The sequence below is a fragment of the Biomphalaria glabrata genome, chromosome 15 (genome assembly GCF_947242115.1).
Source record: "Biomphalaria glabrata chromosome 15, xgBioGlab47.1, whole genome shotgun sequence".
Taxonomy (NCBI): domain Eukaryota; kingdom Metazoa; phylum Mollusca; class Gastropoda; family Planorbidae; genus Biomphalaria; species Biomphalaria glabrata.
The window spans coordinates 19126480-19148061 of NC_074725.1; the positions used below are offsets into that span (position 1 = coordinate 19126480).

Below are 21582 nucleotides of genomic sequence, written 5' to 3' on the forward strand. Positions count from 1 at the left end.
TTCGACATAGGATTTCCTTGATTGAGACCCGATCTCTAAAACTGACTCCTAAAATCCCTCTTAGCCATCTTTGTTGAGCCACATTTAGTCTTTTTCAATTTCGGCAGATGACTATTCACTGCACTTTATTAATGTAGCCCAGCCACTAGCAGAAATTGGTAACCTCTATGGCTACGCTCTTGGAATTAGGCGACTAGTTTGCTTTAGATTCTATATCAAAAAGAGAATTTTTATCGTCAAATTTATTTTTTGGTGGGTTTTCAAATAAAAAAAATCTGAGGAGTTTTTTTGTTTCTTTTAAAATTCAAAACCCCATTAGATACGATCATAGAATTTGGTGACTGCAGTTTGCTTTAGAGTAAAATTGAAGAGAGAGGTTTTCAACCTTAAAACTCTCTGTATGGGGGTATTTAAACTCAAATCCATCAGGAGGGGTTTTAAACTTTAAAAAAAAAAAAGCCCTCTGGAGGAGGGGGTTTAAATTCAAACCCCCCTTTGGCTTGGCTACGCTCATAGAATTTTGAGTGTGTAAATTGCTTTTTTTTTATATTGAAGAGGTATTTTTTAGTTTCAAATCCCAGTGAAGAGGGGTTTAAACTCAAAATCCCTTTGGCTACACTCATAGAATTTTGAGTGTGTAATTTGCTTTTTTATATTGAAGAGGTGGTTTTTAGCTCTAAACCCCGTTGGAGGGGAGTTTTAAACACAAAACCCTTTTTGGCTACGCTCATAGAATCTGGTGACTTCAGTATGGATAGTCTTATATTGAAGAGGGGGTTTTATCGTAAATTTCGGAGGGGGGTTTAAAATCAAAATCTCTCTTAGCTATGCTCTTGGAATTTGGGAATTTTCGTTTGCATTTTTTTTTTGTTTTGTTTTATATAAGATATGGAAGAGATGGTTTAGTATTAAAATCTCACCTAAAATAATAGAATCAAAGCAAAAAATCAGTCACTAAATTCCAATCCCCCGCCTGCGGGGGGGGGGGGGTTGAACCTACGCTCATGGTAGATACTTAGAGCTATGCTAGTATACATAGTGCCATAGTGTTCTGATTTGTTTGATATTTGATCCATGTTTTACAATTTGTTTCTCTAAAAAAAATTCTTTATGTCCTGTTCAAGGCCCCCCGTCAATTGGAGGCTCTAGGCGGCTGCCTAGTTTGCCTATGCCTAAGCCCGGTCCTGTGAAGGGTTTACAAATGTAATGAAAACAACAATGAAAGTTACAGATATCGTATTGTGACACTAATTCCGTTGTATATCCCTCTTCAGTAAGGGATCTGATGGCTCGGCTTCAAGAATTCATCCTCCTGGCGTTTAAAACACATTTATCTCAGTAAGAAGGTGGCAAGTAAATGAAAGGGGTAGGGCAGGTCAGTAATCAAGTCAAATTAAGTCTCCTAAAGAAGGAAGCAGCATTGACCAATACTACTCTGCGCATATAGCTCTCGTAAGTCTTTAATGGACGTGATCACCCTAAAATCATCTTCAATAAGGCGTTTTGTCGCGAGCTTTTTTCTTTTATAAAAGCTGTTACACAAAAATCTTCGACTTAAAAATGTACCACAGCCAGGAGAAATTTGACAGTTCTGAACATATGTATGTGTGTGTGTGTAATTTGTTTTTTGTTTTATATTGAAGAGGCTATATATATATATATTCAGAAATCTTGGAAATAATGTAATTTTACATGTTTAATATTTAATGACTACCGCAATGGGAACAGACTTAGCAAAAATGTCATTTTCTAAACCCGCGTATGTTTGTGAACCAGTGTGTCGTGACAACCCAAATAAGGAGTTGCTGGATTCGTTGTTTTTTTTAAATAATTATATTTGGTGTTAATTATATTGATTGCTTTACTGCCTACACAAAATGAGTGCAAGGTACCATTGTTTTGTAGATTTAGATGGGGGAACTTTGACAGCGTTCCTTCTTTTTGCACTTGGCATCTAACTTTATAATTGGGCCTGACAGTCTGAACATTTAATTGTACACTAATGCTTTAAATGATTTGTGACCAACATCTCTCTCAAACAACTATAAAGCAACTTTGATTATTTTTTTTTTGGGTGGGGGAGGGGGTGGGTCGGAAAAATTGGCCTATTGGAAAAGAAATTGCTGATTTTTTGCCTGAAAAAAAAAAGATCCAATTTAATTTCCTGATACCAGTAAATTCAGGAAAAATTGCATCAATGTAATACTTTTTTTTTTTTTTTTTGTCCTTTTGTAAATTTAATTGATCGATGCATCCCCAAAGTATGAGCAATGCTTATCTAAATAATTAGCAAATGTTGAGACGGGAAGATAACTCATCATATTTATTGCGTGTTAAGTCAATTTAAATTACCTACCTTTCCGTGTTATTGTCGAAACAGAAACAAAATAGGGCACGGTTACCTCCGGATTGAGTTGGAGCCTTATGGATGGCCATCGGTTAACATTGTTCAAGAATAGGCTAAGAAGGAAAAGTTATAGATCTAGACTAGTGGGTTACGAATAGACATGCTCACTATAGATATAGATAAGTCATTTCGTTAGGGGTAATTATAATTAAACGAGTATGCAACAGCGCTGAGTATGTACTGTGTTCAGACAAGTTATTTGTGCAAGACATCTATATAATATTATTATTAGATCTATAGACCTAGTCATCATCTAGATAATATAGATCTAGATAGATCTACATGAAGCGTACATATAACTATAACTCATAGAATAGTAGATCTAGACTATATATCTAGATCTATTGAGTATATTCTATTCTTTCTTGTGACGACAATGAGTAGACTGTAATAGGTATAGATTAAAGTTTCAACTTGATCCGAGAATGTGTGTGGGGGAAATATTCAAATAACCTGTACAAACTTTTTACCAAACAGACAGATAGAGACTCATAGACAGTGACACAGTGAGCCTAAAAGGTCTAGATTCTAGATCTATACTTTAAAAGTAGATCAACTTGTTTTATAAACGTTACTTATTCAAGGTCTATGCGGTCCGTCAATACAAATCATCGGGTTTTATAATTTTCTTTTTCGGATGGAAATTGCGTAGATATGAGATCAAATTCTAGTCTATATAGACTCTAGATCTAGATCTAGAATATAACTTCTCAATCTGGTTTCATTACTGTTAGTGTTACTTGGGCGTTATCGATAGACGCTGGGTTTATGTTCAATGCGCATGCTCCATTTCAAACGGAAGTTTAGTTTATCGAAAATGGTGAGAAACCAATGTTTTGATATTTTTATTTGATTTTAATTTTGATTTTTATTCTCTTATTATTTTAACAATAATTATTTGTTTCTAATTTATGCAAACATTTAACATCTTTTTATTGTAATTAATTGTAGCAACGATTAAAAAGCTCACAAAGAGACAAAGTGCGACAGTTTGTCGCCTTTACTCAAACAGGTGAAAAAACTGCTATCAACTGCTTGTGTGCTCACGATTGGAAGCTAGATGTTGCTGTTGATAACTATTTCATGGCGCCCGACCGTTATAGCACTGCTGAATCAAAATCTTCCGTAGACAAAAGAAAAATCGAAGCTCTTTGGCAGCGATATAAAGGTAGATCTAATTTTTACACAGTCTGACTAATCATGACTAATGTGACAATGTCTAGAGTAGAGTCTAGGCCTAGGTGTAGATGTAGATAGATCTAGTAAATTCTAGTAGATCCCTAGATTCTAGAGTCAATCTAGAATCTAGACCTAGGTCTACACTCTAACTCTACTACTTCTACTACTAATAATTATTAATGATGTCTAACACATATATGATAATGAATCATAATGTCTCTAATTTTAGAATCTAGTTTTTATCTAGACTCTATAGTCTCTAGTCTAGTCTAGTTCTCTGTCTCTAGACTCTAAGTCTATAGAATATAGAATTCTAGAATAATATAGATGAGAATTGAGATCTATCAAGGTATCATTTACTTGATCTAGTAGAGTTAAGGGTAGTAGGATTGAATGCATGACACGTAAGACGTAATCATCTTCTTTTTTGAAGTAATTTCTGTATAATATATTATAAGATAAGACAGTGTAGTGACTAGATTGACTAGATCTAGATCTAGAATATCACTAGATCTAGATCTAACTATTCTAAATTCTAACTCTATTCTAAGTCTTGATAGTAGATCTAGTTCTAAGATTAAATTAATCATTAATTTTCATTAAATTCATTAATTCTATAATCTATACTCTAGGCAAGCGGTTCTCAACCTTTTATGCTCGGCGACCCCTTTTTACAATCCCCCACTCTGTCGCGACCCCCCCCCCCCCCACACACACACACACACATACAGCAACAGAAGAATAGACAAAACAATCCATATTTTCGATGGTCTTAGACCCACAGGTTGAGAACCCCTGCTCAAGGCTATAGACTATAGTGTAACGTCTAAGTCTATATCTAATCATAATCTATCTGTACTCTGATATGTCTATAGTGACACTATAGTCTATATCTATTACTTACTATATAGAGTCTATAGAATAAATCTATTGACTATCTAGAATTAGTATAATACAGTCTAGATCTAGACTCTAGTCTCTAGTCATAGAATTGATAGAACTATTAGTACTAGAATCTATAATTTGAGAACTAGTTTAGATTATCTAGACTCTTTTTTAAAAGGTGAACACATTTCTTATAATTTCATATATGCAAAGACCAATTCTTCCGCTTGGGATTGGGTTGCCTGAATCATTCAGGAAAACCAACGACTTAGCAGAGTTTAAGTCACTAATTTAAAAGCATGACTAGAAGTCACTAACTAGATTGTCCATATTGACACATGAAATGCATAGGACTTAATTACTTTCTCTTTTGAAGTAAAGTCTGTAATAGAATCTGTAAGATTATTTATATAAACAAATACTGCTAGTCATTTCATTTGCATTTGGAATGGATTTTAATAGAAGGTCACAATAGCATTTTTTTTTTAAATGGAGACTTTATTATTCTAATATTACTGAATAAAAATAGATGCAAGAAAAATTGTTTGCAATTTGAATAATATTATATATTTCAATATATATTTTACATAACAACATAAAACACTTTAGAAAATGAAACTTCATAATTATGTTAGTTTCATAAATACAAAGTCAAAAATAAATAAAAACTAGTGTTCATTTCCTAGGGGCAGAAGGAGACAGAATATTAGATGTTTATTATAAACATTATTTAGAACTGAGTTTGCATTGATATAGATTAAAAATTGTTATAGATTAAACATGTTAATGAATTATGCTGGCTAATCCCTTAAAGTTATAGGTAGTTATAAAATTACAATAGGCAGTTATAAAGTTAAATAGGCATTTAGTTATAAACTAGAAGTAATATTCCTCTTTTCTAATAGTATTTATTTTGGTTGGCTTAAATAAATATAGTTTTAATTGTAAATACATGAAACTAAACAAGTCCTGTATAATATATAATGGTCCCATATTAATTAATTCAAGGTCACTGGTAAAATGGTGTCACCTTTGGTTAATCTTACTCTGAGGGTACCTATAACTCTCAATATTTTTAGATTAAACATTTGATCTGATGTTAAGAGCCTTAATCCAATACTCTAATAAATAAATAAGATTTTTAAAAAAAAAATTAATATTTTAAAAAGTATATTTTTTTGTGTAGATCCACTTGATGAAGAGAAAATGACAGTTGATGGTGTGATGAGATTTTTAGAAGATCTGCAGTTAAATCCAGAGTCACGTACAGTGCTTATACTTGCTTGGAAATTCAAAGCAAAAACACAATGTGAATTTTCTAAAGAAGAATTTCTCACAGGAATGGCTGAGCTGGGGTAAAGTATAAGTGATCAAAGAATATATGGGACTGCTTGAAGGTTATAGAACTAGTCTCACTTTGAGTTCTCTGCACTCATTGTGAAAATGGTTTAGAGTAAAACCTATTTTGTCACCCTTGTACTCAAAATTTGCTTTCAGCAGTAAATCTGATTCCTGCTTTCTGTAATTAATACTAAGAACTATTCATAAATAGTGGAGGGACCAATAGTATGGCTTTCTTGTAAATGTTTAGTAGAACTTTCTTGTATGTTAACTCTTTCTCTACTATTTCACGATACCTTCGTTGATTTGACCCCATTAAATTAATTTGTGTTTTTTATAAACATTAATTTTCGTTATATAAAAAGAGCATGCATTCCCCTTCAATTCTATATCAAATAAAATATTTTTCTGATTACAAAGTCATAGAAATTTAATCATAACAGGGACGTGAACTATAAATGAACAAAATAATAATTCCGTCAGATCATGGAAAATAATTACTGAGAGAAAGAGTTGAATTAAAAGGAAATATCTCAGATTCTAGAATATCATAGAATGTGATATTTAATTTCAAAATGTAGACAAATTAAATCAATGTTTATTCTAATTTTAATTCTAATTAAACAATGTACATAGCTTTTGTCTTCCACCTCAACATCTTGCAGAGCTGAATTGTTGTCATAATGCTTTCTAAATGCTTGTAAAAGAATTTTCATTTAAACTCACAAAATGATTATTGGCTAAGTTTTGTTACTAGTATATTACTAAGACAGGTAATGTAAGGTAAATCATTTAAAATGTTGTAAAGTCTTATTAGTAGAATAGTTATTTCTTTGTCCCAGATATTATATTATCATTTCTCTCTTTCTTTTTAAAACAGGGTTGATGCTATAGAAAAACTTCGTTCAAAATGTAATACCTTAGAACAAGAAATTCGAGACTCTAACAGTTTCAAAGATTTTTACCAGTTTACATTTAATTATGCCAAAAATCCAGAACAGAAAGGCTTGGGTAATTAGTAAAAAAATTTTTTTCAAATGTTAATTTGTAAAAATCATCTAAAAATTTCTTTTTAATTTTAATATTTAACCCACTAGTTACCAGTACAATATATATATATATTATGTCATCCTGACTGTACAAAATGTTTTTTCAGACTGTTAAAATGATGGTTCTGGTTTGGACTACAATATTGTAATATCTCTCTTCCCTCCTCTCTACTGTACTCCCCTCCCTCTCCTCTCTCACTCTCTTTCCTCCTCTCTATTCCTCTTCTATCTATCTGAAACTTACAGTCTATATATATATAATTAATGTTGTTGTTTTTTTCATACTTTGTATATCAAATGATAATTAGATAAACTTAATACATTATTTTTCAGATCAAGATATGGCAATAGCTTATTGGAATATTGTGCTTACAGGAAGATTTAAATTTCTTGATTTGTGGTGCAAGTTTTTACAAGTAAGTATTAAAATTGCAGTTGCATAAATGCATTCATTAATCAGTCTTAAAATTTGTAATCCAATTATTGAACATGTATAATGTCTCAACCTGATAGGTGTAGATATGTTTAGAAGTTTTAATATTGGACAATATCATTTCAACTGTTTGCCAACAGTTTCTGCACATTAATGACTGGATAATTTCTTCTTCTTTTAAAATTCCTTTGTCTTGAAGAATTAATCTTTGGTGCTACTCTTATGTTTCATCATCACATCAATGAAAGCATTAACCACGTGCTGCTGTGATTAACTTCAGAGAATGTACATATAGCAGTGAAACTTAGAGATTCACATGTCACGTCACAAATTTATGTTTAAACAGCATTTAAAGTTGAGGACTCTTATTTATAGCAGCAAAGGCTTCTGAAAAGAACAGCTGGTGAATGGAGCACAAAACCATAAAGGAAAGGGCATAAATTTTTAAAAAAAATGTTAAATCCACCCTTAGTTTATGTCAGAGGGGTTGGTAGCCCAGTGGTCTTGGGGTTAAATCCTGGTGAAGACTGGGATTTCAAATTTTATGATTTTAGATCCTCCTGCCCTTACCATCCCTAGTCCAACTGTTCCACTCAATTCTAATGGGTATGTGATATACATTTGAAGAATAAAGGCATTTGGTTTTTGTGCTGGCCACATGATACCTTTGTTACCCGTCAGCCATAGAAATAGATAAGCTTTACTTCATCTGCCCTCATCAATGGCAAGATCTGAAAGTGATACTCTCTCTCACTCTCTCTCTCTCTTTCTCTCTCTTAGCTTACTACTGTTTTATCTGCATCAGATGTGGAAGAGAAATATAAGATTTTGTGTCTGTCTTTCCTGTCCATTTTCCCCAAATTATGTATAATTATAAAATATTATTTTTATACTTCCTTTTTTATTAATAAAATAATATTAATTAAAAAAAACAATAACTAACTAACCATAATGAACAATCCCTTTTTAAGTTGCACACATTTAGTAAGTGAAATATTCATGACACTACCAGAGAACAAAAACTTGACTATTTTCAGGAGAACCACAAAAGGTCTATTCCCAAGGACACATGGAACTTGCTTTTAGATTTTTGTAACATGATAAATGATGATATGAGTAATTATGATGAGGAAGGTAAGAAATAATTGACTACTTTGTTGTTGTTGTTGTTGTTTTTTATACTACCGCCTCACGTTGTGAGGTATAGCAAAATAAAGTAGACGCCTCCTCCATTTTTTACAGAATTGTAAGTCTACAAGGAGTGTAGTTCTGAAAAAGTATTATAAACCTAAGCTATCGAAACCAGTAACATACACTTGCTTGAGTAACACGTAAGAATGATACAGATGGCTTTTGATATCTGTATAATGTTATCAGACATTTGCATACCCAAAGAAGGACAGAATAGTGGATTACACATCGTGAGAAAAATGTATTTACCGAATTAATTGACTATTTGTCTGTAATGCACTGTGTGGAGACTGTTGATTGGTAAAGACACATTTGAGAAAATTCACAAATCTTGAGGAGCTTTCAGTAATAGGATTCATATGAACATTCATATGTGAACACTAATGTGACCTGTCCTGCACTGTGCTTAGGCCTGGATAGCCTCCACCACGGGGACAAACTCTGCTGGCTTTTTGGGACTTGTCCCAGCACTCAAACCACTTTTCCATTTCTTTTTTTTTTTTAATTGTTGCTTTAGCATGATGGAAACTCACAGTCTGCTAAGTAAATGGTGTTAGCCCTCCCTGGTGGGCCAAGGAATCAGCAATGGTGTTGCCAGTCACACCTATGTGACTTGATACCCACTGAATTATTATTGGGGCCATAGCATTGCTTTATATTGTGTGAAGCCATGATGACTGTTTTGATATTGGAAGGCCGTGGTCCAGGGTTTTGCAAATCATGTAGTACAGGTTTTTGAGTCAATGACCACAACAATCTGTGTTGCCCTCACATGTCCCTTGCCGAATTGAGAGTCAGTGACTTTTAAAGCTTCACAGATTACCATGGCTTCTGCATCAAAACTGCATAAACTACCACATGGTCCAAAGATTTTAGCTTACTCAGAGCACAGAAACTCAATGCCTGCTCTTTCAGAGTCTATTGATGCCGACCAATCAGTATATGCAAAAATGGCATTGGGCTTGAAGGCATGATGGTCTCCAATGCTAGTATTTGAAGGTCGTTAGGGTCCACTAGTTTCAAGCAAATGTCTGGGGTTGTTGGGTGACACCATGGGGGAAGGCAGTGAAAGTGTTGAATGTTTGTTTTTTTGTTGGTGGAGAGGCTAAATTTATCAGCTAGTCTAGTGGGTAGCTTCTCCATCCTGAGAACCACTCTGTTGAGAGTGGCTGAAAGAAAGAGAAAGGCTGCTTGAGGATGCCAGTTCTTAGCCTGAACAGATAATAGACCATCTTGGAGGTATTTATTTCTAGCCATCGATTTTTCAGTGCATGAGTAGAATGTATGGAGATCTTCTTGCAACTTTTTGTATAGTGGTTGTACTCCTTCCAGAGTCATGGGTGAGATAGTGTTCTTAATCCATAAAATACAGTCATATCCGGTTATTCGGACCACAATTTAAGCAGCCACTAATTCGGACGGAATTCTAAAGTACCAAAAGAAACCCGATGATTATTTGCTTATTTGGACCAAAATTCCATTTAATCAGACCAAAGAACATGCGAGCAAAAAAGAATCCACAAGTCGCCACTTAGAGCAAGTTAGGTCAACAAATATGAGAGGATTTCTGGGATCCCCAGCTTTGGAGCAACTAATGAACATGGGCAAAATAAAAAGACCTTCTATTGTGCAAGGTTGGTAAATATGTTCTTGAAGTTTGCTGACCTCATTGTTACCAGTGAGAAAAGGCAGGACAAAAGTCAGCATCTTTCAAGTTACGTACATGGTTGACAGTTAAGGAAAAATAAGCAGCGAGACAATTGAGAACTGTTGTTCTCCCTGTGAATTTAAGCATTTAATCTTGGAGGTGAATGTTGACATGCTGATTGAAAGTGAAAATGACAACAGTATTATGGAACTTCAATAGGTTGAAAATTATGAAGAATGTATATATATATATATATATCATCATTGACCTTCGGTGCTTTGATAATGCAATAGTTGCTCGAATAGTAGAGAAACAAATGACAGCATTTGAAGTCCTCTAATGAGTTTGTGCAAGTGACAATGCAGCGTGCTAGGAAATGCATGAAAACTGTTGCTGCGTGTTGTATGTATATATATATACAAACAAAATATAAAGATTGAATTCTGTGGATTGATAATATACTGTTGCAATAAAAAACGATTGAAAGTAGAACATTTTCACACTGTAGATCATTGTCTGTCGAAGGAGGACACCACCTCGTCTAGTACCCAACAGTATAAGTTTACATTTTTACTAGACCTTAATCCATGATCTTTTCATCAGCAAACTTTGATTTAAATGCCTTTCCTTCTTCTGATGATTATTTCTTGAAACTTTTTTTTTGTTTCTTTGCCAATGACCAACATGCTCTTTCTGTTCACAGGAGCCTGGCCAGTTTTAATTGATGACTTTGTAGAATATGCAAAACCAGTGATAAATAGCAGTAGGAGCACTGTGGTATAGTTGAGACCCCAGTTTGTTGTACAAAATTGTGATTTTATACCTTTGTTTAGCCTTTCAAGTTTGAATCTGCTAGAATAGGAGGGTAACTTTATTTTAACTGAAGAAAAAAAAAAGGTATTTTCCAAATGATGAAGCTTTAATGTAATTTTTTAATTTTGTTTTCTTTAATAGTTCTTTTGCTTAGAAAACATTTCCTCTGTTTAGATAAATAGAATCTCCCAATAATTTATGAGAAATAATATATCTTATAGATTACAATTAGTTTCTCTCTTTTAGTTTATGGTTATATCATTCAATTATTGGAATATTAAGTTAAATGAAATACCAAATTATTATTTTTTTTGCTTGTTTGTTTGTTTTAATTGCCATAAAAAATATTTTAAAACATTTTTTTTTTATGAAAATACTTTCTTCCGAAAATCACTGTGAGGTGTAATTTAATTTTTCTTGTGTTGGCTAATGCCTAGTTCACATGTTTACATTCAACACACAGGCAACTTGAATCAGTTATACCCTTACTTGCAAATGATATTATCTCTATGGCAGAATTTTAGATATTGCTCAGACTTAGCAACAATCATAAGTGCATCATCGGCCACCAACTAATAAGCAAAATATCCTAAGTATCTTGACATGGTGGTCTTTAGGCTTTGGCAGCGCTGAATGCAAAGTCTGAGCATTTGGTTCCAATTTTATTTCCAATAAGTTAAGATTCTTTTTTTTTTTAACTTTAAATTTCTCAAGTATATTTCTTTTATTAATGAAAACATCTATACACTTACACTAAAACCAATCTAGCATTTTTCACTGTAAATGTTTTTAGTGTCTGCTATGTCTCTTTAATCCTGTGTAGTTACAGATCTAGTATCCTGGAAACAAATCTCACTTTCTTTAAAGGCAAGTCATAAAACCTATACACATTTACACGAAATAATTAGTTAATTAACTATCACCTTTTCTATATATTGTTCAAGACACAAAATTCTTTGTTTATTAAATGCATGGTTAAAAAAAAAGTTTAAGTTCCCCTTTCAGACCTTTTGCTTTTGAAAGCAATAAGCTATAGTAAAAAATACTGTTGGCTAGCTATTTACTTCAGTAAATCTGTTGTGTGCTGGAGTTTCCATTAGAAACTGTTTCAATATTTCATCTATCTTGAGTCTTAGCTTTACAGTTGAAACGTGTACATTCTAACATACTAGTCTAGTTATCTGACAAAACAAGAATCAAAACTTGCTTTTTTTTTCATTAAATTTGTTTTTCCCTTATTACATGATTGAAAAGCTAATATTTGATATCTACTATCAATAGAGATTTTATTTTGGTTTGTTTTCCATGTTTTCTTGGTTGTAAAATAGTGTATTTATTTGAAGAAAAAAAAATCTGTTTTTAAAAAATATAGAAATTGTCTAGGTTTAAGTAGATCATCATTTCTAATAGAAAAAAATGAGGTTACAGTTGCAAAAGTATATTTTGAAATTTATGATGTATGTAAAAGTTACAGCTTCTGCCTGATGTATTTGTGTGCATATTTTCAAAAGAAAATTACCCCTGACTAATAAGGGATGAACTATAGGTCAGGCATTGACTTAAACTTATTCACTTGTAGTATCTTTCTTTTCTTATCTCATTCATACTGTTAGTACTATTAGAAAACAACAAAAAAGAATTGAGGGATAAAAAGTGTTTTTCAGTTTGAAATATGGGTTTTTATTTTGTATTTTGATGTTACAAAACCAGTTTAAACTTAAGGTCTTCTTTGTTTTATCCATAGTTTGACTTTGTAAATAGGTCCACAAACCACATATTTTTCTATGCTTGTAAATGTTGGGAAATTTGTGTTTAATTTGTCATTAGTGGAATGGAAAGGACTTTCATTAAATCTGACAAAGTGAGAGGATCTGTTAGTTTGATAAGAAATACTTCACTAGTTGTGTTAACCCATCTAGCATAATGTGGCTATTTTAAAAAGTGGTATTGAATTGAAGTGAACTTATTCAAAGAAACTATTTCTTTTATTTATTATTATTTTGTTTATTTCAAGTGTGCATTGATATAATTTCATGACTTTTTTTTTTAAACAACATTGTTCACTCTTTTGATGTATGTAAATAAGTGAAATGGAAGCCATTATTGTCTTTTTTTGTTTTTATTTTGGGTCTGAATGTATTTATACTTGTGGTTATGTCTGGGTGAACTTTTACTGCTTGAAATCAACTATCAGTTTTTATCTGGTAATGTCCTATGATACAGATGATCATGTTCTGTGTAGACAGTACTTTGGAGTTTGTTTAGGTTTATTGTGTGAGTGTTGGATGAGATACCGGAATGAAATGCTGTTACAGTAGAGTAGACTTTTGAGTGGTCAATGTGAAATGTATAGGCACAGGATTGGGAAGGAAAAGGTTTGAAGGCCATTTCTGAGTAGAATGGGCTTCCTTACTTTTTTTTTTACTTACATTGTGGGCTTCTAAAGAAATATATTTATATATTCAGAAGCTTTACTTCACTTGTTTCTATAAAAGAAAAGGTCTTCATATACTGGATATTATTTTACTGAAAAAAAAAAGAAAAGAAATGTTACTGTGATTGAATTAAGTATGACTGTCATCATGACCTATTGTTTTGTAAGGCTTATTGCCTAGATTTTTTTTTTTAAAATCCAAACCTAAGAAATGAATAGTATTTCTTTTCCTACATATGTAGACATTGAGTGTTGAATGAAATGGCACAAGAATCACAAACACAAAGAAAAAAAAAATGTTTGTAAGGCATTGAGTTGACTTTGTTTGAAAGTTGTTTGCTCTTCTGACAACCAGAATATAGCTGCATGTGAGTTGTAGTTTTAGTTAGCACATTTCTGGCTCAGTTCTATAGGTTCTCTGGTGGTAAATGGTTAAAAAAAAAAAACTACCTAAATCTTCAAATCCCTACCCCCACCCATTCACTTTTTCAAAATGTTTTTTTTTTTTCATTGAGGGTTTTTATTGGCCTTTAGCCTCATAATGTGTGTTCTGACTTGTCCAAGTGCAAGAAACTCCTGTCAGGTGTGATACTAGTAACTGTTTGATGTTCTCCTTCCTTAACTGAGCTCTTGATTAATTGTGTCTTTGACTTTGACCACTGAACTTTGAGCAAAACTTGTTCTTAACACTTTAAGCAACTTTTCATTTTATTGGTGACTTTTATCTCCTCTGTCTATTCATAATTCACTTTTCATACTATGTGTGAAGTTACAATGTGTGTTAACATTTTTAAAAATCTGGTTCTCTTCTTATACAAATGTGTTTCTTTTTCTAAATGAATGGAGATTAGAACTACTAACCCTATATATGTCCGAATTTACAAAAGAAAAAGTCTGTGGATGCCATTAGTGTATTTATCTAGGTTGGGTATGTATTAAAATGTTGGATGATGCTAGTTTTGATTGGAAGTGTTGGCACCAGTTAATTTGTCTTCCAGACAATGTTGCTATTGTTTCACTGTGAGATATTTAGTATTTCCCTGCAAGACATGTACAGAGTTATTCATGTCCCGTATATCTTATAACCAATTGTACAATTATGACAGTAATTATATCATCAAGGTGTTAAGAAAGGATTAACTTTGTTCAACTCAGCGGATTAGAAATAAATAATGGAATGAAATCATAAATTAACATTCCCCCCCCCCCCCCCTTTTTTTATTTTAGTATTGGATTGAACTTTAGGCAATGTATATATACTTCATGTAATTGTTCCCGAAAATAGTTTTTTTTTTTTTTTTTAAGTAACTGTACACCAAGTAGCTAAAATGTCATTGGAGAGTCTTCTAGATTTCAATTGTATTCATACTTCCATTGACTAAGTTTATAGAATACAAAATGTAATATTTTAAATAGAATAGAGTAGAAAAAAATAGCTCAGATGCGTTCTATACGGCATTATATAGTGCCCATGTGCCATAAACCCAGTCCCCTGTCCAGCTCGGCTATGGAGGAATGTTGAAAACAGTGGAGTAGCTGGCACCCTGTATGACTTTAACATCTTGAAAATTAGTGTTAAACAGTCTAAAATAAGCATTTATTTTTAAAAAGATACATTTGACACTTCAACGGTAAATAGTTCCACCAAGCTTTTTTGTTGTCTCCCCTCTTCTCATTAATAAACGTTGTCCCGTTTTCATTGACCCTGGTGAACATTTGGTCAACTAAAGTTTCCTGCCCCTGGATTGACGGGAGCGCCTGACAGATAACTAGGCGCTCACTCTACCTAGAGATGTATCCCGAGCTGCTTTGGTAGTTGTGTGTGTGCATCTGTGTGCGTGCCGCTGTAGTCTTCAGAAATGAGAGTGCACTCGCGTGATACAGTAGAAGACCTGTGACGTTCAGTCAAAATATCTCGTGATGTTTCTGTACTTATATTATTATTACTACAAATAGATCATGCATTGTTTTATTTGAAGCCCTACCTGTTTTGTAACTGTTTTTTTTTTTAACTATAAACAAGTCATTACATTCAAATAAACAGCTTGTTATGTTTTTCTGTGTTTTTAGTTTTGTTTTGTGTGTTGTCGATGATTGAATTACATGTTCTGGTATATTCACAGCTAAGACGTGTAGTTATAATAAAAGTACAAAATGCACATCGTAGCATATTGTGGTTTTAGACGTTTTGTTTTATACAACTCTTTCAAAATGCTCTAGATCGCTATTGCTCGTTATGAAAATAATTAGAAAAATCTTCAGGTGTCCGGTTGAGTCATAAGATCAACAACCTTCATATTAATTAGGAAAAGAAATCAAATCTAAGTTGATGGGGGGGGGGGGGGGTAGGCACACACAATATCAGGTTTGAATCTTTAAAATAAAAATATTTCATTGACTGGATCTTGGCTGAAATAAAAAAAAAATCTTATCGACAATATGGTGTCCTTACGATACAAAACACTGACAGATTTGTACAAAAGCTCCTTCCATAGTGCTATTAGAGCATGGAATGGGTTGCCTGAGTCAGCCAGAAAACTAATGACTTTGACATAATTTAAGTCATTGGTTAACATGCAGGACGTAATCATCTTCTTTTTTGAAGTAACGTCTGTATTATATAAGATAAAATAATACATAATTTCTCGTTCCCTTCCATGCACGACAAGACTTTCTTCATGACCGTATTGCCTTGTCAAAATATGCTGTCCATACTGTGCATGCTTAGTTGTGATTAGTGGCATAGAAAGAGAACATCTTTTCTTCTAATTGAACTTTGAAAAAAAAAAAAAAAAATTCTTTTACGAAAACAAAAAAAGATGTTGTGTTCAAAGCTTATTTGATAATATTAAGCTAAGATTGTATCAGTTTAATTAGCTTAAATGAGTCAACTTTAAATTGTTTTAAAAATTTAATTCAAAGTGATTTATATATGGTTGAAAAGGGCGTCAACAGTTTTTGTAGTTAGAACTTAACGCCAATTACAAACTTTTATATCGATTTGTCTAGAACTTGTTTACAGCAGAGGGGTCAATTAGAAAAAAAATAAGATTTCTTGGGTATATTAAGCTACTTATGGATTTCCTAAAACAATTTAATATAGTTTAGAAAATAATCACATCATATATACATGCAATAGGCATTTCGAGTCCGGTAGACTAGGGCTTTAGTACATGTGTGTTGAGCACCTTGCTGTATGGAAGTGAAACATGGTCAATCTACTCATGGCAGGAAAAAAAGCTGAATGTCTTCCACCTCCGATGCCTAAGGCGGATCTTTAAAATAAGATGGCAAGATAAGATAACCAATGAGGAAGTGCTACAAAGAGCAGGGTGCCAGGACATCCGCTCTGTTGTCAGCAGCAGACGCATTGTCTGGCTTGGCCACGTTCGTAGAATGCCAGTAGGTCGACTTCCACAGGACATCCTGTATGGCGATCTAATAGAAGGCAGGAGAGCCGCTGGTCGCCCACTTTTACGTTATACGGATGTATGCAAACGCGACATGAAGCTCTTCAAAATCGACACTGGCAACTGGGAAGAGGTGGCACTGGATAGATCCACATGGAGAGAGAGCATAAAGGAAGGGTCACGGATTGCAGATGTCATACACAACAGAAGCAGAAAGAAGGGTGAAAATGCAACGCGCCTGGTGATTATATATGCCCATCCTGCGATCGCAGCTGTGTATCAAGGATTGGCCTCTTTAGTCACACACGAAGTTGCAAAGGGAAAAGATTGTCTCTCGAGACGTAAAATGCCACATGCATTTCGAGTTATTTATAGTTCAACTGGTTCCATATCTAATAGCTGCTTATATTGCTATCAATTTCTCAATCTCTTTAAATGCATATAAAAAAAATCCTAGCTCGCCGCATTCAAATAGGTGGGAAGTTGGACCTCTTGCATTGGATTTCAGTGTAATATTTGTATAGAAGTATTGTGATAATTTGTAATTATTAGTTACTGTAACTCAAACAAAACGAAATGAAGTTTACCTATGACTTATTGATAACCCAAAAGGTTCGCTTATTATAAATAATAAATTAAAATATTCATCCGTCAAAAAACTAGAAGTAGCCTACCTACTAGATTTATTTAATTTAAATTAACTTCATCTTCATGTTCCACAACCATTGTCGGCCTTGTTTAAAAAAAATAAATTACAAAATCTGCATGTATTGCTTACCCAAAATAACAGACCTACTGTTAGCCTACACCTACAAGCTAAACTCCTTTTATCTTTTTTTTTTATTACTTGAAAATTCTGTGTATGACGTCATCATTTTACATAGCAACACAGATTTGTGGGGAAAAAACATGTAAATGGCATAACTGCAGGTCTTTATCTATCTATGCGCAAGCTGTGTTGCGCATCCAGGAAAACAAAACTTCCGATTAGGAAGATGAAAAATAAGATGGCGGCCTCTTATGGGTCGGGCTTGCAAAGCCCACCTCCAATAGGAAGGCCAGTAGATCGAGTATTTGAAGATGCACAGTACACCGGCGAAATATATTTGAATGGAAGAAAGTTACGAGATTATCCCAAACTGTGTACTAAATATGACTTAAGTGATACTACTCACGTTGGTAAGATAAAAATGTTACTGATTACTCATTACTGTAACTGTGACTTACTCAACTTGAACTTACAATACAATCATTTACAATGTAATGTTACAATTCAATGTGAATGTTATACATACATTATTATTATAATAGACCTACATACAATCGTAACAATGATACATTTACTTTACTATTTTTAGTATGATTGATTTAGACTCTAGTATGATTATCATTATGATTACTGTCTTACTTACACTCAGACTTAGTTACTGAATTGTCTGAATACTCATACTGTCATGACATAAGTTATAACTCATTACCCACTCATTACGTTAACTGTCTTATGATGTGTCTAGTCAAGTCTAGTCCTAGACGACTAGAATCTACACTCTTGACTCTAGACTACTCTACCATCTGAGTATCTCTACTCTAGACTACTCTAGAGTCTAGAGAGCTTACTTTCAACTTTGTAACACTTTTTTATTTTGCTTTGTAACACTTGACAAGTTTTCAACTTTTTTTTTTTTTTTTTTTTTTTTTTTTTTTGAATGAAATGAATTTAATGAATGATCATGTTACTTGTAATGAATGATATTGTCAGATTATTGTACAGTCTAGATCTAGAATCTAGATTCTAGATATTTAGAATCTATATTAATTATTATATTAATTATAATAATAATTTATATTTATATTTTATATAGATTCTAGATTGAGATCCAGTGTGTATAGTGTATACAAGATAAAATGATTTTAAGATCATTTGAAGATGTTATTGATTGTTAATCATCAGTTATTAGGGCTAGGGAGTCAGAGACAGATCATTATGACATTAATGTTAAAATCATCATTGATCATGGTTGACAATCATCATGAATTTGAAATGTTTATAAAATAGTTAGACTATGATAAATTGGTTGATTATTTTTTATATTGTCTTGAAACTATCTTAAAATAGTTAGAATGTTAGATTTTAGACAAAAAATCTAGATAAGATCTAGATTTATAAGATTATATTATTTTATATTAGAATCTAGATCTAGAATAATCTAGATCTAAAATAGATCTAGAAATAATATAGATGATAAGATCTACATTAGTAAAATCACTAAACTTAAAAGAGACATTTCAAGGACAGAATAAAAGTAGTTATAACTATAATACATAAAACACTTTTAAGATTTAGTATTGTATATTCGTAGATTGAGTAAAATAAAAGTCACCGTTTATAGTTTTTTTTTGTTTTTTTTTACCTCGCACCCTAATTTGTGCTTTATCTCTAATTAAGCACACTCAGTTCCCTCATATGATATGATCTCTACACAGTGTCAAGATGTTGTCTTAATGTGGTCACCTGTCTATAAACTCAATTTGATGGACTAAACAAATAAGGTGGTGAGACCCACACTGCTAGAAGTAGCAACATTTTTGTCTACTTTTTCCTATCCGGCCTACTATCCTGCAGTGTTATCTGACCATGGCTGCATAGTGGAAAATGGCCAGAGTCTGAGCTATTATCTGGTGCAGCCCTACATTTGACCTTACTGACCATACCTTTCTTTGATTTCAGATTTGCTTGTAACTATGTGTAGGGATACATTACAATGCTACTAATTTTATTGCCTAGTGGTTGAGGAGGTTAAGATGTTTTCAGTTTTTTACAACCTGGCTCTTACTGCTGCAGAACTTTGAAATTCAAAAATGAAAAGAAAATCCGCTAGAGTTCAGTAATGTTAATATATATATAGCGTAAAACAACCATATCGATCGGGGCATGGTGGATGAAGGGTAAAGCACTTGACTTCTGAACCGAAGGGTCTTGTGTTCAAATCCTGGTAAAGTCTGTGATTTTGAACTTATGGATTTTTAGGATACCTCTGAATATACCTAAACAAAATCCATGGTTTATTTGTATAACTTATCTGACCTTTAAATATTTAAATATTTTCTCTTTCTATTCTATTGTGTAGATATTTCAAGAAACCGATTAACAGAATTGCCACATGAAGTATGTGATTACATCCATGTAGAGAGGGTCAACTGCTACCATAATGTCATTCGCTCCATTCCTGATGCCATATCTCAATTACAGACACTAACACATCTCAATTTAAGGTATAAGGAATATATTCAATGGAGTTACTATTTAATAAACACATTTACAGTGTAAGGCTAATAATAAGTATATAAGAAAATATAATATAATCAGTTTAAACTTAAAAAGAGATGTTAATAATTTGTCAGGATTTTTTTTTCTCAAACTTAAATGTTGCTAAGATTTTACTAACCTGTAAATGTTGAATTTCCTTTCCTACTCATTTTCATCTAAGCATTGTAGTGTACTGGAATGGACTAAATTTATTCTACTCCTTCTTTAACGTTGTGGTAGCTGAGTGGTAAAGAATTAAGCTTTTGAATTGAAGGGTTTCAGGTTCGAATCTTAGTTGAGCCTGGGGTTTGAATTTCAGGACGCCATGCCACTGATTTCACCCTAACTCCAATGTGTACCTGATATTAGTTGGGGAAGTAAAGGTGGTCGGTCATTGTTCTGGCCACATAACACCTTTACATCATCTGCCCTATAAATCACACTGTTTGAAGGGATAGTTTACTTTTACTTCACTTTCTCATGAGTTAATTTGCTATTGTTGGTCTGTTAGATATATTAACGAAAATAGGCATTTGTAAAAGCAACTATAACCTGACACATTTTCAAGTTTGTTTTTTTTTATAATTCAGTGCTAAATGCTTTGTTCATACAATTTTTTAAATTATTATTATTTTGTGTAAGTTAATAGTTTGAAAGTCAATAACAAATTTTTCAAAGTTTGCTTGAAAGTTAAAGCTCTTGGTACATGTTAAACCAAAATAAAAATTTGGCGGTTTTCAAATTCAATGTCCAGAAAGCAATAATAGTTGTTTTTTCTCTCTTCAGTCGTAATCAGTTAACAGTGTTACCTACTGCTCTGTGTCTACTCAATGCCCTAGAAATATTATCCGTCAGCAACAATAAGCTTGTTTCACTACCTGAGGAAATTGGAAAGTTGGAAAACCTCATGGACCTGGTTAGTTGTTTTTTTTTTAACTGATATGCATTTTACAATTTCTACAAGTATTTTTCAGACTATGTGGTGCCTGGGAGGCAGAAGTCAGTTATTTTATACAGAATCAGTGTGGTGTTTCATTAGATAAATTCCATAAAATAATTTCAAAGAGGCACTTTGCCCTAGTACGTTTCAAATATGATTAAGTAACCTTTTTAAAATTATATCATTTAATATATAAAATATAATGTAAGGAGTATGTATGTATGTTTGTTCCTATTATTCTAAACCAGTTGACCAATCTTGATAAAACTTGGTATAAGTGTTCCTTAGACCATGTTGGAGACCATAGTGTACGTTTAATCTCCCTCTGACAACATTGTTGGAAACCCTGCTGGACCAAAGGAAAAACACCGGACTTTGGACTATGATGCCTTCATCAGTTACTAACCAATGAAAAAGACTAAAAAACAAAACACAAAATTAACTCTGCTGGTGTAAAAGTGTGGGCAATCAGGAAGAGGCTGTGCAGTCAACAGATGATTGGGTGTGACAAAAAAAAAAAAAAAAAAAGAGGAATATTTGTCCCC

At 32.8% G+C, this 21582-nt stretch overlaps 3 protein-coding genes across 14 annotated transcripts in view; 2 read left to right on the forward strand and 1 right to left on the reverse strand.

Annotated features, from left to right (window-relative positions):
• LOC106056415 (glypican-5-like) overlaps positions 1-3119 on the reverse strand; it is an 89287-nt gene extending 86168 nt beyond the window's left edge. The window contains exons 1-2 of the mRNA XM_056011992.1: positions 2983-3119; positions 2357-2460 (exon numbers count right to left, since the gene is read on the reverse strand). The gene's annotated coding sequence lies outside the window, so the exon portion shown is untranslated. The remainder of the gene's footprint in view (positions 1-2356; positions 2461-2982) is intronic.
• A 19-nt stretch (positions 3120-3138) lies between these two features.
• Positions 3139-12199, forward strand: LOC106056414 (DCN1-like protein 1). The gene is made up of 7 exons (XM_013213152.2): positions 3139-3227; positions 3359-3575; positions 5658-5826; positions 6693-6823; positions 7195-7277; positions 8332-8428; positions 10837-12199. The coding sequence occupies exons 1-7, from the start codon at positions 3183-3185 to the stop codon at positions 10914-10916; spliced, it is 822 nt and encodes a 273-aa protein (XP_013068606.2). The 5' UTR covers positions 3139-3182; the 3' UTR covers positions 10917-12199.
• A 5566-nt stretch (positions 12200-17765) lies between these two features.
• The window catches only part of LOC106056413 (leucine-rich repeat and calponin homology domain-containing protein 2-like), a 31559-nt gene continuing 27742 nt past the window's right edge, over positions 17766-21582 (forward strand). For all 12 annotated transcript variants that reach the window (XM_056012172.1, XM_056012171.1, XM_056012176.1 and 9 more), the window contains exons 1-3: positions 17766-17969; positions 19919-20063; positions 20884-21013. In XM_056012172.1, coding sequence (XP_055868147.1) covers positions 17786-17969; positions 19919-20063; positions 20884-21013 — 459 coding nt within the window. In that variant the 5' untranslated portion in view covers positions 17766-17785. The remainder of the gene's footprint in view (positions 17970-19918; positions 20064-20883; positions 21014-21582) is intronic.